This window comes from Diabrotica virgifera, chromosome 2, assembly GCF_917563875.1.
Source record: "Diabrotica virgifera virgifera chromosome 2, PGI_DIABVI_V3a".
Taxonomy (NCBI): Eukaryota; Metazoa; Arthropoda; class Insecta; order Coleoptera; family Chrysomelidae; genus Diabrotica; species Diabrotica virgifera.
In genome coordinates this window covers 61,152,737-61,169,830 of record NC_065444.1, presented here as the reverse complement: position 1 = coordinate 61,169,830, position 17,094 = coordinate 61,152,737, and the positions used below count along the sequence as shown (strand labels likewise).

At 32.2% G+C, this 17,094-nt stretch overlaps 1 protein-coding gene and 1 long non-coding RNA gene across 3 annotated transcripts in view; one reads left to right on the top strand and one right to left on the bottom strand.

The window, feature by feature from the left end:
* The window catches only part of LOC114329296 (uncharacterized), a 158,662-nt gene extending 152,283 nt beyond the window's left edge, over window positions 1-6,379 (top strand). For both annotated transcript variants that reach the window (XM_028278343.2, XM_050642596.1), the window contains exon 7: window positions 5,885-6,379. In XM_028278343.2, the coding sequence (XP_028134144.1) occupies window positions 5,885-6,070 (186 nt within the window). In that variant the 3' untranslated portion in view covers window positions 6,071-6,379. The remainder of the gene's footprint in view (window positions 1-5,884) is intronic.
* LOC126879516 (uncharacterized) lies at window positions 6,130-9,634 on the bottom strand. The gene is made up of 2 exons (XR_007696096.1): window positions 9,492-9,634; window positions 6,130-6,399 (listed from the first exon to the last, which is right to left on the bottom strand). It is a non-coding gene; the product is annotated as an uncharacterized LOC126879516 (long non-coding RNA).
* Between the last annotated feature and the right edge of the window lie 7,460 nt (window positions 9,635-17,094).

Here is a 17,094-nt window from a genome sequence, read left to right as displayed (position 1 = left end):
TTAATTCAATTGTTAATAAATTTATAAGATTCAGCTCGTAAACTAAAAGAGAATTTTCAAATAAAATTTATTCCTTGAAAAAAAAAAACAAAGAAAATGGTGCTTTACTACACTTCAATCTAATATGTAGAACCAGGGCCATGTAGCTGCCATCAAGTGCATTTCAGCCATTGGGAAATTTGGGGCATCTGTGGAGACATTGGACTGGTTTTGGCTCACATACCTTTCACATGCACTGTTTCGGGCTGCATAAGACATTATTTCAGAGATTATTGCCAACTTTAAATGAAAATGGTACCGTAAGAAGAAGAAGTAGCTAAACTAATATTTTGGAGTTTTATTTTTCGACATGAGTCACTGATGAGAACCAAATATACCGAAACTTTATTCTTACTCTCATATTCGATTTTAATTATTTCATTGCACAATAACAGTAATCATTAATTTGTATTTCTTTATACAAATTGCCCTATTAACACTCATTATAGTGGACATCTCTTTTGTGTTGGTCAGTTATATTTAAATATGTTATTATTATCTTAAATATTTAAAAGAAATTAAAGTGCTTACGTAAAAAATTCTTGTAGTCATCAAGAGAAACATCTATTGCGTCGAAAGGACCTTGAAGAAATGTAAGATATTAGTGAAATCATCGATCGAATAATATTGGACTTCAATCAATAACAAAAATACGGAGCCACTCCAACTCTGTCAGTGTTCAAAAAACCATCTCACTCCCAAACCCATCCTTCCAAGCACAATCGTAATGTTGTGGATTATTAGCTATAAGAACAAAACTTCTTTATGATAAATGTTCCAGGATATTAGAATGGTAACCCCAATTGTTTAGATCATATATAATTAGGATACTTTCTCTACCTTCATATTGAAAACGATGTACTACATTTTATTACACTACGACAAACTGAGTTGAACCTCAAGCTTGAGAATCAAGAGGCAGGTGTCTTTATGTACTTGTACTCTTTTCAATAGTGTTGTCTGCTAATCGCTGTTATTTGACGAATAAATAAAAATGATGAGTATCTTAGTTTGTTTATCCTAGTATTCGGCCAGTTTTTTAACATATTTCTGTACGAGAATAATACAAGACTCATCGATAGGATGGCTCAACTCAGATTTGTTGTATAGTAACTATTGTATGTAAAAGTATCCGGTTTTTTTCTTCTTGGAGTCCTCTAACCGTTTCAAATCGTCAGCTGGTTTGGTATAATAATCTTCAACTCGTGTTGCTTTCTGTCCCTATTACAGGATAGCTACTACTATTACGCAGTTTACGCTTTAAATATTATTAATAATGCTATTAGGATTGAAAACTTCATCTTTTAATTGCCAGATGACGCTAGTCACCTAATATTTTCACTTCAGTTGCAATGGGTGGGAAACGCTCTCGGTACTGATCGGTTAGAATATGGAGAACAAGCCTACGTTCTCTCCGATGAGACTCCAATTAGAGTCGAAAATCGCGATTCAGAGGACTGGACTGCGCTCCGTATTCTAATTGAAAAATAAGATTGTTTTGCCTTCGCATTGCAACTGAATTAAAAATGAAATTATTATTTTATTTTTATATTAGTCTTTACTCCTTTGAGTAACTAGGTCCATTTTCTGTTGGAATTTACCAGCTGAACAGACGGGGTCGTGAATTGTAAGTTTTTGAATTCCCTCTTGTCTTCTTCGCTTCATCATCCATATGGCATGCAAATTTTAGAAGCCTTGGAGGTGTTACCAAGGAAATGGACCAAAAAGTTTTCAATTTAAAAATCTTTTAGTAATATTTTTAATATTTTTAAATATTATTAATAATGCTATTAGGATTGAAAATTGCCAGATGACGCTAGTCACCTAATATTTTCACTTCAGTTGCAATGGGTGGGAAAAGCTCTCGGTACTGATCGGTTAGAATATGGAGAACAAGCCTACGTTCTCTCCGATGAGACTCCAATTAGAGTCGAAAATCGCGATTCAGAGGACTGGACTGCGCTCCGTATTCTAATAGAAAAATAGGATTGTTTTGCCTTCGCATTGCAACTGAATTAAAAATGAAATTTTTATTTTATTTTTACTTTTACGCAGTATTCAAAATTTATTAATTTTATCCACAACATACTTTGGACAGCTGTGTCAAAGAAACTATTTGTCTGATCAAGATCATAGTTCACAGTTTCTACGAACTATATCAAAATGACTAATATTGTTGGCAATTTAATAATAAATAGTGTTGCCAATTTCTAAAAGTGTCATTTATAGGCTAAACTACAGATCATTTCTTTAACTCCACCGAAGAAGGTATTTCCTACTCTTATATTTATATCTCTCATAATAATTACTTTGTCACGGGGTGGCATAGTTCTTCCATTCTATCTTTGCACATGCATGAAATTATTCACAGATTACTTTTTATACAGGTGTCTTTTTTACTCACAGAAACTAGTGTCGCAAAATTAAATCGCTTGTCCATAGAAACCACAATAAGTTAAACAAGGATAAACAAGACGGCGCATGTCTTTTATACCTTTTTTACTATGAATTATAACTTTTTACAATACGTCCACCGATACTAGCCATTTCCTAGTTATTACATTGCCAGTACATATCAATGATATTACATATCGACGTACGTTTAACTTAATATTTTGATTTAACTTGTTTGCAAACGAATCATGGCATTTGTGCAAAGATATAATTGAACAACTATACAGGGTGTTTCATTAATAATTGTCCATATATTAATTGGAGAAACCTTAGCACAAAATACGAAGATTTAACCTAAAACACTTAAATAAAATGTGGTTCCTTACTGAGTTACAGGGTGTTTTATCTAAAAATTTAAAAATTATTTTTGCTCAGCATTTTAAAACTATTCGACGCGTCCTTTTCGTACTTGGCAGAAAGTATCGGTACTGTACAAACTACTAAATTATGTTAAACAAACGTTTCTGGCTATTACCAGAGGCGTACAACGGGGGAAAGTGAATGATTGACCCTTCCCAAATTCTACGCCACTGACGAAATTGCTATTTTAGTGTAATTTTTTGATTCTCCAATACTTTCTATGAAAATAATATACTCTTCATTCGTAACGATAAAGTCATTAGTTTTCGAGATCTTTGAAGTTAAAAATGAAACGACACGGTTATTTTGATTAATGTATTGTGTCGCTTCATTTTTAATTTCAAATAGGTATCTCGAAAACTAATCATTTTATCGTTACGAATGAAGAGTATATTATTTACATAAAAAGTATTGCAAAATCAAAAAATTACACTAAAATAGCAATTTTGTCAGTGGCGTAGAATTTGGGAAGGGTCAATCAGCCCCTATCCCCTGTCGTACGCCTCTGGTAGTAGCTAGAAACGTTTATTTATCTTAATTTAGTAGGGTGTACAGTACCTACACTTACTGCCAAGTATGATCAGGATACGCCACATAGTTTTAAAGTACTGGGTACAAATAATTTTTAAATTTTTAATCACATGAATCATATCATAAATTAATCAAAATTACTGTGCCGTTTCCTATTGAACTTCAAATATCTCGAAAACTAATCACTTTATCGTTACCAATGAAGAGTATATTATTTACGTAGAAAGTATTGGAGAATCTAAAAATGGCAATAAAATAGTAATTCCTCCAGTGGCGTAGAATTTGAGAAGGGTCTACCATTCACCATCCCCTGTCGTACGCCTCTGGTAGTACCTAGAAAGATTTGTTTATTATAATTTAGTAGGGTGTCTAGTAATCGCACTTTCTGCCAATTGTAAAAAGGATACGTCAAATAGTTTTAAAATGCTAAGCAAAAATTGTTTTTAAATTTTTAGATAAAACACCCTGTAACTCAGTAAGGAACAACGGACATCTTGGATATTAGCGCACCCTAATATGTCTGTGTGGATTTTGGCATTGGATCCGACCATCACTTGTAACACCGTTGCCGTAGCCTCTATTTTTTCATACTATCACGTTACAATTTTTTGTGATATTATACACGAGCGGGATACCCTCAAAAAAGCGCTTAGTTTTCGAGATACTGACCACGGAGGGGTGAATGGTAATTTTATGCATAATTTATATTTTCGAGGGTGCTGAAAACGAAAATGAGGTTTATTTTGAATTTTATGTGGGGGAACATTGTCAAAATCGCAATTTTAACCTAAAAATAAAAAAAATTAAATCACGTTTTTTGCGTTTACCTCGCTACAACTCTGTTTAATTTTAATATTTTTTTCTGAAATTTTTAGCATTTGAACATTTCTGAAGGCAAAGGTACCTGCTTCAAGTTTTTATTCTTATCATGATAAAGGTTATGAATTTTTCAAAGAAAAAGGTGCGGATTTGTGCATTGCAAAGTTTAATCGCAAAAGTTGTGTGACGAAGTTTAAAATTTAGCTTCTTAATCACGTTTCTTTAAAAGTAGGAGAGTACAAAGAAGTTTTTTGGTAATTTTTAGATAAAAATGTTCTATAGAAAAAAAATAGTGCAACTTTTAATGTCGACATTAGAAATCCCCAATATAACGCTTATTTTTTGAGGGACAGACAATCTAGGTCTAATTTTTCACCTTTAGTACTATCCTTGGACTATAAGCTTTCATTTGGCACCTCAGTTGTCATTCTACCTAGTATAATGACGGAGAAGTAAACGTTCTTATTCTATTATTCTTGTAGGTACATTTAACATTGATTGAAATTATAAAAGAAATGGCATGGCAACACTGTGACGCACAAACATAAGATTCAGCTGTGCGTTACATAGGGTGCACTAAAGCCAAGATGTCCGAAACAACATTTTATTTAAGTCTTTTAGGTTAAATCTTCGTATTTCGTGCTAACCTTTCCCCAGTTGCTATATGGACAATTATTAATGAAACACCCTGTATATTGCCCAGCGGCTTTTGTAGTTGTTCGCAAAAATACTTCTTATTCTTATATTGGCTTGGCGGCTTCAGGTGCATAAGCGGTTATAGGGTGCATTTTCTATTTTTACTGTTTCAATTCAAAAAACTAAATTTATGGTCATCAGCAAAAATAAAATTAGAGATGCCCAACTGCTTATCAAGAATACACCAGTGGACCGAGTACCGAGTAAAACAGTATACCTATCTTGGAACAATAGTAAACGAACAATGGGATCACTCACAAGAAATAAAATGTAGAATAGAGAAGGCTAGGACTGCATTCAATAACATGGCCAAACTCTTTAAAAGCCACAACCTTAATCTGGAGATAAAAGTAAAGCTCCTACGATGTAATATCTTCTCAATATTATAGTACGGAGTCGAATCCTGGACACTCACTGAAGCGATGGAGAAAAAACTTGAAGCCTTCGAGATGTGGCTATACAGGCGAGTCCTAAGGATATCATGGACGGACAAGATACTTGAAGTACGCTCGCACTTGAGTGACGCACTTGAGCAACCACCAACGCACCACGAGGATCGGCAGGTTAATGTCTTTGGGTATTCAAAGCGCACATTACGGAAACGTAACACTCACACCGAACTGCGCCAAAAACTCGGAATGGAATTTTTTTGTCCTTACCACTACATGGTTGCCTCTTGAGTCTAAAATGGCGCATATAGCTTAGCTCCTGCTCTTGTTTTTTCATGTTCATTTCATTCAGATGCAAAAAAATAAAGAAGATTACTGTCATACTGTCCTAGTGGTAACAGTATTCTCTTATGTAGAGAGTGTTAAGGTTGTAGATTTATCCGAGAGGGTAATTTTGGGAGATAGTGTGAAGTTGGCTCTCTCAGACCTTTTGATCTTTTAGCTAAACTGCACTAACTTCTTTACTATAAGTACCGTTGCTGTGGTGATTAATAATAGCCATAATGTATAATTTAACAAAATCATTTGTTTTTTAGGGCAGAGACTCACCATCTCCAAACAACACGCCGTACATGGTCCGTCAAAGAAACTCAGTTCAGAAACCCAAAGTCGGTAACGAGGAGATGAACGAAATGGAGGAAGGCGTCCTCCTTAAAGAAAACGGACTCCAACCAGACTGTGATTGTACCCTACGTGGCTCCCAATGCACATTCAGGGGATAGATTTAATTTAATATTGTTGTGTAAAGTCGTCCTACAAAATTACGATTTTTGGTGAGACATAGCGACATTGGGAAGTGTATAAAGTATTCAGTGTTTCAATTTGCTCTTTGATCGTTATTCAGTGAAATTCTAGTCAGGTCGTGTATAGAATTTTGGATGGTTGTGAAGCTTTCCTAGTTGGTTAGAGCAAAAAACGCAACAAAATCGATAAAGCAATTCAAAATACCGGGACACGTAACATATTAAAAATATTATAGCCAGGTTACAAAATTTTATTTATAAGATTGATAATAAATTATTAGGAAATTACGTTTTATTATGAATTTAACCTGTTTTAATCTTTTACTAATTGTTACGAGAATATAATAGTACGGGATCCTAATCTAGGTCGACCTTTACCCATCTGTTTACCGGATGAAATATTTTTTTTAATTTCATATATACGACTTGCATGGTTGGCCTATGGGGGGTTGTAGGGTTTGAACACAACATTTCAAGTACATTTTTTTAAAGCTTTTAAATGAAATAAGCATATTCAGTACAATTCATAAAGTATTTAAAAAAAAAACAAGGGAAAATATTAAAAAAAAATTAGCCAACGGTTTTAAATGTTTAAAGACACTTCAAAAAAAAACAATGGATTTTGAGGTAGACATCAGAAACATGTGAAACAAAAAATTCAAAAAGATTTTATTACCTTATGAATTCCTCGAAGTAATGCTATGGATTTTGTTAGTTTAAACGATTTTTGACTTTCTGGTATCACTATGGTTTGTTTTTTAACCAAGAGGAGTGATTCAAATTTACCGCGCTGTATTGCTTGTTTGTAATTGGTCCAACCGCAGGCAAGTTTACTCCACTTTTATAAAATTTTGACACTAATGACATTTATCAAATTTTGACACTAGTGACATTTCATAGGTTAATTAAGTTATATCGGCGATTTTTGTGTTTTCTGTGTTATTCCTTTAATTTTTAGATTGTTATTCTGCTTTGATATAAAAAGCTGTTGTTTTTGGAACTCTTTAGCGACGTATTAATTTAATATAATATTTATGGATTACCGTTGAGGGCCGACTAGATCAACCAAAAAAGAAGATGTATTTGGTTATTATTCTAGTGACTTTCTTGGGTGTGAATCTGTCTTTTTAGTTTACTCCTCCTGGTTAAAAAATAAACAATAGTGTGACCAACTCCAATTTAGTCGAATTAGAGACAAGACTGAAAAAAATACCTGAAATCCGGGACTTTTCAATGAAAATCGGGCCATTTTTTTAATATAGAACTTTCATATTTATTTAATATTTTTATGTTGACATAATATGTCGACAAATATATTATATTTTTGATGGAATTAAGGCACAATTGGTTGTAATGATAATTATATTTTTGTTAGCTTTTGACGTTTCGACTTCCAATCTGGAAATATGTAGTTCTCAAGAAAGGAAAAAATTAGAAATCAACTGATGTTGGATTTCCATGTAAATATAACCTTATGTTAGGTTAATTTAAAAATGTAATTATCATTATAACCAATTGTGGCCCATCAAAAATATACTTTTCAAACATGCCATAAGAAAACAGCTTCAGAACATTTTTATGTTGATTCAGAACATTTATTTATATTATTGTTAATTATTTGTCGAACGAATGAATTTGCTTAAAAATGAGAAGAAAACCTTTAAAAATCACTACGATAGATTCAATACAATAGATCAAAGACGATACTTGAAAAACACAAAAAAGGAAAAAAGTCCACGGTTTGAGTTTTCGTAGAACTATAATACCACGATATAAAAAGCATGCGTTTTGGATGTGATATTTGTTACACTCTAGAAATTTTCGACTTTTTTTTTGTCCCACCATTTCAATTTGATGTGAATTCTTAGACGAATAACGAATTCTAAATAGAATTTTACCAATACGTTGAAAATTCTGATGGCCCGGAAGCCTTGTCCGGGACGCCGGGACAAGACGTAATTCGGGCGATGTCCCGGATTTTTCGGACTAGTTGGTCACACTAGGTGTCACCCAGAAGTCAAAACAACGATTTTTTTGCAAAAAGGGGGTAAAGTTGTTAAACAAAAAATAAGCATTAAACAAAAAATATCTCGACAGTGTTACTGTCCAATTTCTTTTTTCTCTGCCAGATCGTGAAGTAATGCACACACCGGAATATATTTTTGAATCGCGGAGTAACCTACAAAAGAGAATGGGAACAGCTGTTGACCGTTGCTCACTACGCTCAAGCGCGCTGGAGCGAACCTGCCGCAAAGCGAGTCGAAGGTAGGATACTCAACACTATATCATCGCATTTGTTATTAAAATTTAATTATTTAATATTTTTTAAGTTTCTTTAAGAATCTTTTTGATATATATTTTGGTTGGTAAACAAATCGGTGAAGTCACCTACATTTGCTTACCTGTTTATATTGCTTGCTCGGTAGCCATAAACGTTAACACGTAAGCAATACCTCATAGACATATTTTATATGTTTTAAACTTTGAGTTTCAATAAAATTTGATTGGTAAATAAATTAGCGAATAATAAAGGGGGGCGGTGGGAGTATGGTTGATTTAAAAAATTTTATTTTCTCTTATTATTTTAATTGAAAGTACATAACTCTCTCTCTAAAAAAATACTCTCTGAAATATTAAGATTGATTTGAGCAAAATTACCGGCAATACAGCATGTTGAATATCCCGACCTTGGACTCGCTTTGCATCAGGGTCGCGCCAGTTCCCTTGAGCGTAGTAAGCAGCGGTCAACAGCTGTTTCCATTCTCTTTTGTAAATTACTCCGCGATTCAAAGTCATCTTCCGGTGTGCATCACGATTTGACAGGCAAAAAAGAAATTGAAAATAAAAGTTGACTGCTTTTTTCAAAGGCGGTGGACATTGTAACTCAAAAACTACTAGACCGATATACCTACAATTTTGCATATATTATATTTTCTTTAGACATTTGGTGAGGTAACGCTGTCGAGATATTTTTTGTTTTATGCTTATTTTTTGTTTAATAATATGTTGGTTTTCAGCCTCTTTTGCAACAAATTTCGTTTTTTTGACTTCTGTTGTTGTATAAAGTCGTCCTACAAAATTATGATTTTTGGTGAGACATGGCGACATTGGGAAGTGTATAAAGTATTCAGTGTTTCAATTTGCTCTTTGATCGTTATTCAGTGAAATTCTAGTCAGGTCGTGTATAGAATTTTGGATGGTTGTGAAGCTTTCCTAATTGGTAAGAGCAAAAAACACAACAAAATCGATAAAGCAATTCAAAATACCGGGACACGTAACATATTCACGTAACTTGACACGTAACTATAACATATACGTAACTTGATAGCCAGGTTACAAAATTTTATTTATAAGATTGACAATAAATTATTACGAAATTACGTTTTATTATGAATTTAACCTTTCTTAATTTTTTTACTAATATAACCAATAATACAGTGCAACCTAAATGTCCCCTCCCTCTCTCGTATCTTTTGAACGGTTACTTTTGCATTAGTGAAATTTGGAGGAAGGAAATAAACGGACATAGTCTTTTTAATTAGTCATAACAGCTGACGTGATAGTCATAGATGGCGTTACAGAGCCGATAAGTTTATATGGCAAGTAGTACGTTTGAAAGGTAAAATGAATGTTATGACCATATTGGTTAATTTAAAATATCTTAAAATAAAAAATCTAAAAAATGCTTTAGTTTAGAATATCTTAAATCCTATTTCAAATTTTATGAGACTTCATATATTTTTAATTCAAGAAGAATATATTACTATTGGAAAGCTTGCCAGTCTGCTATCATCCAAATAAATTCTTGTATATTGTTGTTTTCTTACTAAATCCGTTACCTCCACGTCATCTATCATCCGTCTTATTTATCTATTATTATTATGTGTCCAATTTGACGTCATATCCACACAATTTTGCTGTATTGTGTGGAGAGTTTAAGGAATTGTGAAATAATGAGAATATAAAGTTAATCATACACTAAGCGTCAAAATTAACGCACCACCTTAAAAATGGGACATTTTAAATGTCTCATATTTCCTAAACCTGTTGTCCGATTCTAGTAATTTCTTAATATGTTATAGCTTTATTCATCAAGAATATCGGTGTAATAATATTGTTGCTAAACAGATAACTGTCATTGTATATCGGGTGTAACAATGATAGTTTTTTCCTCAAAGTTTGGAACACCCTGTGGAATATTCTAGCGTATCTAAAATATTGAAATTATCTGTAACCTTAAGCTATCTTAACATTTTGCTTTTTGATTCATTCGCTTATGTTGGATAATTTAAATAACTTAGGTACTTTAACAATTAGCAACGTTTTTCATCAACACAGGGTGCTTCTAAATAAGTGCGTCAAACTTTAAGGGGTAATTCTGCATGAAAAAATAATGACCGTTTACTTTATAAACATATGTTTAAGATAGCATGCCTTAGCAGTAGCCTTGAGCACCAGGTGCTCCAGGGATCAGTTCTGATGGAGTATTCGTGTTCAGTTGAGTAACCCCCCAATGACGTGACGCTAAAGTTTTTTAAAGACAATTGACAAATGCTTCGTTTCCGAGATACGGGATGTTGAATTTTTTCTTAGAAACTGACGATTTATTTATTGCTCTAAAACCGGTTGAGATATGCAAATGAAATTTGGTAGGTTTTAAGAGGTAGCTATTGGGCATTTTTTCGCATACAATTAAGAATTTTATATTCACCATTGGCGTGCATACGGGTAATATGACCCGTATGCACGCCAATGGTGACTATAAAATGCTTAGTTGTACGTCAAAAAATGCCCAATAACTACCTCTTAGAACCTACCAAATTTCATTTGCATATTTTAACCGGTTTTAGAGCAATAAATAAATCGTCAGCTTGTAAGAAAAAATTCAGCATCCCGTATCTCGGAAACGAAGCGTTTGGGGACACATGTTTATAAAGTAAACGGTCATTATTTTTTCATGCAGAATGACCCCTTAAAGTTTGTCGCACTTGCTTAGAAACACCCTGTATTGATGAAGAACGTTGCTAGTTGTTAAAGTATCTTAACTTTTTTATTATCCAACATAATCAAATAAATCAAAAAGCGAAATGTTAAGAAAGGCTAAGGCTACAGTTGAGTTTTAATTTCAATATTTTATATACGCTAGAATATTCCACAGTGTGTTCCAAACTTTGAGGAATAAACACACTATCATTGTTACACCCGGTATACAATGACATTTATCTGTTTAGCAACAATATTATTACAACGATATTCTTGAAGAATAAAGCTATAAGATATTAAAAAAATCACTAAAATCGGAGAACATGTTTAGGAAATATGAGACATTAAAAATGTCCCATTTTTAAGGTGGTGCGTTAATTTTGACGCTTAGTGTAGATTAACTCAGAACATTAAGCAAAATATGACTCAGTTCAGTTAGTCTTGACATGCTTAAATGAAACAAAACGTTCAAAAGTTACCGTATATTCCTAAAGTTGTGCTCACAACGAGGCGCCGACCTCCGCTCTCTGGTATCCCTCGTACTGCTCGTACCATATTATCGATCGCCAGATGCATTATTTTAAATGCTAGCTTTCACCAAAATGAGTAGGATACTAAGCTCTAGGCTAGGATACCATCCTTTGGTCTCTGTAGTGAACAATCATGGTAATCATGATACTTCATCTCCTGAGTGTGGCCATTACGACTATTTTTTAAGGCAATCGTACTCGTATTATGGATCATTTTAGCATGTCTTCTTTCTCAAGCTCCTAGTGGGAAAATGGTTTATTTGTCAGCGATACTACGAAAAGGTCTACAGGTTGTATATGCTTGGTCCAAATGACCCACGTTATATGTATCTTGAAGAGAAATCGTGAAAAACATTTTAGGGAATCTTGAATCAGTTGTAGCAATCCTGCTTCACCCAATGCCTTCCTTTCGGAATATACGTTTCTGTCGATTAAATAAGAACTCAAAATTTCGTAGGTTCGAAATGAAGTTATCATAGATACCACCTATTTTCTTCTTCTTAAAGTGCCCTCTCCTCAATGGAGGTTGGCTACTACAATTGCAAACTCTTCTCTGTCTTTAGCTGTTCTTATTAACTGTTCAAGATTTAGCCCTGTCCATTGTCGGATGCGCAACCTGAGAGAATGGTACGGATGTACATCAAATGAACTTTTCAGAGCAGCCGTCTCTAAAATCTGAATAGCTATGATGATTGCCGACCTCCATCGCGGAGATGGCACTTAAAGAAGAAGATTGTCGGATGTTTCCTAGCAACGATAGTCTTTTGCTTCCTATTCTTCTATTTTCCTCGATCTTTCTTATCACTATTAGTTAAGCATATTGGTACTTATTATTAGATACCACCCATAATTTTATAAAACTACCACACAGCACTAGGAAACAACAGATTCCTATTTTATCCTACATTATATTAGTTACTAGATAAAATCAATGGAAAAATCCCAATAGTTGGAGTTGGTCTGTGCTAATTCAAATGGCAAGTACCTAGTTTTTTCGAGCAGGGAAGCATGTTGCTCTTTAGGCACATACATATTTTAATCTAGTAACATCGACTTGTAGTCATAATATTTTATCATAAGGTATAATGTAAGCCATATATTTTGAAGTTACCACCTTCATTGGTGTGCTAGTTACAACTACTTTGCGGAATGCACTGAAGATGTTCTGTTCAGAACGAAAACGTTTTGCAATCCATGTGGATGACTTTTAGAAGTTTTAAATAAACTATTTTATACCAAAATACAATTTGAAGTTTTTACTTCTGTATAGGTTTTTTTTAGTTACTAGATACTACCACAAGTAGTAGCATCTAATAACTAATAATTTTTCACAATACTTCTATACAAGTGGTTCGTACCGATTATGATGGTTCCTGTTTACCTGAACCATCTCAGATGATTGAGGGGTGGTTACCCCCTACCAAAAGGGTTGATGAAGTAACACTACTCACTGTAAATTCATTTATTGGTACGTTGAAGTAACTACGGTAAAGAGCTGGTGGTATAATATTTATCCGCTGTGATGTTTACCCGTTGGGATCTCAAATACCAATGACTAATCTTTACGCAATGAAATTAGAATCAAGAATGTGGATTCCCCTGTTTAATGTTTTTGTATATATAAAGTGAGAGTGTTTGTATTAAAAATGCTGTGTCGACTTGATTATAAATAAAGGATAATATTTGCTATTGCAAGCTGACCTTGTATCGAAAACTGATACACTGATGTGGTAATATGGGTCAATCATGTTTATTATAAACAAACGTATTTGTTTTACCAAGGACATTTAAATATTAAAAGAATTTGTCTTGTACTTAATAAGATGATTACTAAGAGATGCAGTGTGTCCCAATACACGATGGCACGACACGACCTTATTTATTAACAAGTACTAGCTGACCCGGCAGACTTCGTACTGCCTCAATAGATAAAAACAAACTTTTGTATACAATAAACTTAAAATAAACAAAAGGAATTCGTAATTAATAAACAAAAAATGCTCGATGTGTATGAGGTTTTATTATTATTTTTAATTAATTACACATGATGTTTGAACTAATAAAGTTTAGTTAGAAGTAACAAAATAAAGTTTGTAGTGCAACAGTTACAATCTTAAATTTGTTTATCTTATAATGAATATAACGGCTTTATTATATCTACATTCAAAACAACCCTCTATTTATGATTGGGTTCGGGGAGATTCCAATTCTATAGGTGTTGATTAAATAAAATTAAATTCAATTAAAATTAAATAAAAAAGTAAATGAAGTAAATTAAAATTAAATGAAATTGAATAAACGTAAATAAAAATAACTACAAGTGAATAAAATTAAATACAAATAAATAAAATCATATTAACTTAAATACAATTAAATAAAGCTAAAAAAATTAAATAAAAATAATAAATAAATTAAAAAATAATAATAAAATTAAATAAAAGAAAATATAGTCTAATAAAAATAAATAAAATTTAATAAAATGAAATAAAATAAACGAAAATAAATAAAATTCTTAAATTAAATAAAATTAAACAAAATGAATTAAAATTTAATAAAACTTTATAATTTGCTGCTTGTTCTTTTCGTGTGCTCAGAATTTTTCTCCTGCTTACGGTTCCGTTTAGAGATATTTTTTGAAAATTTCGCAAGATTAAAAAATTCATATTTTGCCAATTTGAGTCCCAAAGTTAAACTGTTCCACTCCTCTTCTATGAAATTTGTCGCTCGTTCTTCTTCTGTCCTCAGAATATTGCTACGGCTTGAGATATTGTATTTTGGACACCGATTGCGCTAGAGAAACAATTTTAGTACCGTTTTGCTCCGAATTCAGCAAGGAGTCTACCTACTTAATTTCATATTTTTCACGTCATTATTGTGAGAGTTACGGCGTCATGGGCAACCCCCTAATGACGTACGGGTATGAAATATAGACAGCAACCTACTCCCAGTCCAGTCCAATATACCTGCAAAATTTCATAAAAATCGGTACCTTCGTTTCGGAGGAGTATGGTAACAAACACTGCGACCGGGAAATTTTTATATAGATGTAAAATATTTAAATGGCTATTAAAAAATAACGGTCCGAGATAGAAAATTGAAAATTTAGGATTATATGTATCTTTTGCTTCTACATCTCATAAAAATAGTAAAAAACGGTTTTTCCAAAAATTAAAAAATATATCAGGGGGGGTAACCCCCCTTATGACGTACGCGTATGAAACTCCATATTATCCTATTCCCAGTCCGCTCAAATATACGTGTAAAATTTCATAAAAATCTGTTCAGTCGTTCTCGAGTTATAAATGGTGTAACTAACATAACCACGACTTTCTTTTATATACAGTATGTCCCTGTAAGTTGTATCCATATAGAAAACTTTTTTATTATTAACTTTACGAAAAAAAGTTATTCTTCATAAAAAGCTCTGCATGGTCCAAAACCTAAGATTCAACCATCAGATATAAAATTTTATGATATTATACAAGGTATGTCAAAAAGTTTGAATTTCACTAAAGAGTAAAGTAGCTTTATTTTTCACATTATTGAAAATTGCTATTATGAAAAGTTGTTTGGAATTAAAAACTATATTCTAATATGCAATTATATCCTTCTAATTGAATTTTTTTTTAAATTATGGATATCATTATTTTCAGTAATTTTAATTCTCATAACTTTTTTATTATCAATTTTACGAAAAAAGTGATTCTAATTAAAAAGTTCTGCATGGTCTAAAATACTCTAAAACCTAAAATACAACCATCTTATGTCAATTTTATACGAGGTATGTCAAAAAAGATAAATTTAGATCAAAAGTAAAGTACCTGTATAGTTCAAAATATTTCAATTAGAAGGATGTAATTACACACTGAAACATAGTTTTTAATTCTTAATAACTTTTAATAAAAATAATTTTCGATATTTTGAAAAATAAAGGTATTTTACTCTTGAGTCAAATTCATATTTTTTGACATACCTTGTATAAAATTGATAAAATTTGACATAACTTGGTTGTATTTTAGATTTCAGACCATGCAGTACTTTTTATTAAGAATCACTATTTTTCGTAAAATTAATAATAAAAGAGTTATCAGAATTGAAATAACTGAAAATAAAGTTAGTTATCCATAATTTTTCAAAAAAAAAAAAATTCAATTAGAAGGATGTAATTGCATATTAGAATATAGTTTTTAATTCCAAACAACTTTTCGTAATAGCAATTTTCAATATTGTGAACAAATAAAGCTACTTTACTCTTGAGTGAACTTCAAACTTTTTGACATACCTCGTATAATATTTATAAAATTTGATATTTGATGGTTGAATCTTAGGTTTTGGACCATGCAGAGCTTTTTATAAAGAATAACTTTTTTTCGTAAAATTAATAATAAAAAAGTTTTCCATATGGATACAACTTACAGGGACATACTGTATATATAGATAGATGTAAAATATTTAAATGGCTATTAAAAAATAACGGTCTGAGATAGAAAATTGAAAATTTAGGATTATATGTATCTTTTGCTTCTACATCTCATAAAAATATTAACAAACGGTTTTTCCAAAAATTAAAAAAATATATCAGGGGGCAACCCCCCTTATGACGTACGCGTATGAAACTCCATATTATCCTATTCCCAGTCCGCTCAAATATACGTGTAAAATTTTATAAAAATCTGTTCAGTCGTTAACCACGACTTTCTTTATATATATATATATATATATATATATATATATATATATATATATATATATATATATATATATATATATATTTCCTACTGATTTATCACATTTTGTACCATTTAGTCCTGTTATTATTTGGGGAATAAATGAAACATTAACTTAATTTACTTTTTATAATAGGCCAAAAAAAGGAACTAATGGTTTATTCAAATCTGTAAAAAAATTGATCTAACAAATAAACAAGCAATAGGACTTTCTAAGTCTAAACACTCATACCAATAAGTATGGTCTAAAACTGAACATCAAAAAGACTAAATTCATGATTGTACCAAAGAAGCTATACACCAATGTGAATTTAACCATAAATAATCAGCCAATTGAAAGAGTTACGTCCTACAAATATTTGCGAGACAATCGTTTGTCAAAATGAAAAAGTTCCTATGCAGCCGGGACATAAATATAAACTTAAGAACGAGAATGTTAAGATGCTATGTTTTCTGCGTTCTGCTGTACGGCATCGAAGCTTGGACACTGAAAAGATAAACATCAAAAACATTGAGGCATTCGAGATGTGGTGTTACAGGAGAATATGGAAAATACCATGGACAGAAAGAGTAACAAATAAAGATGTTTTGCTGAAGATGGGGAAGGAATGCGAAGTCGTAAAAACCATACAAACGAAAAAACTGGAGTATCTAGGCCACATAATGAGAGGAGAAAAGTACTCTCTGTTAAGACTCATAATCCAAGGAAAAATCTCGGGAAAGAGAAATGTGGGACGTAGGAGGATTTCCTGGTTGCGAAATT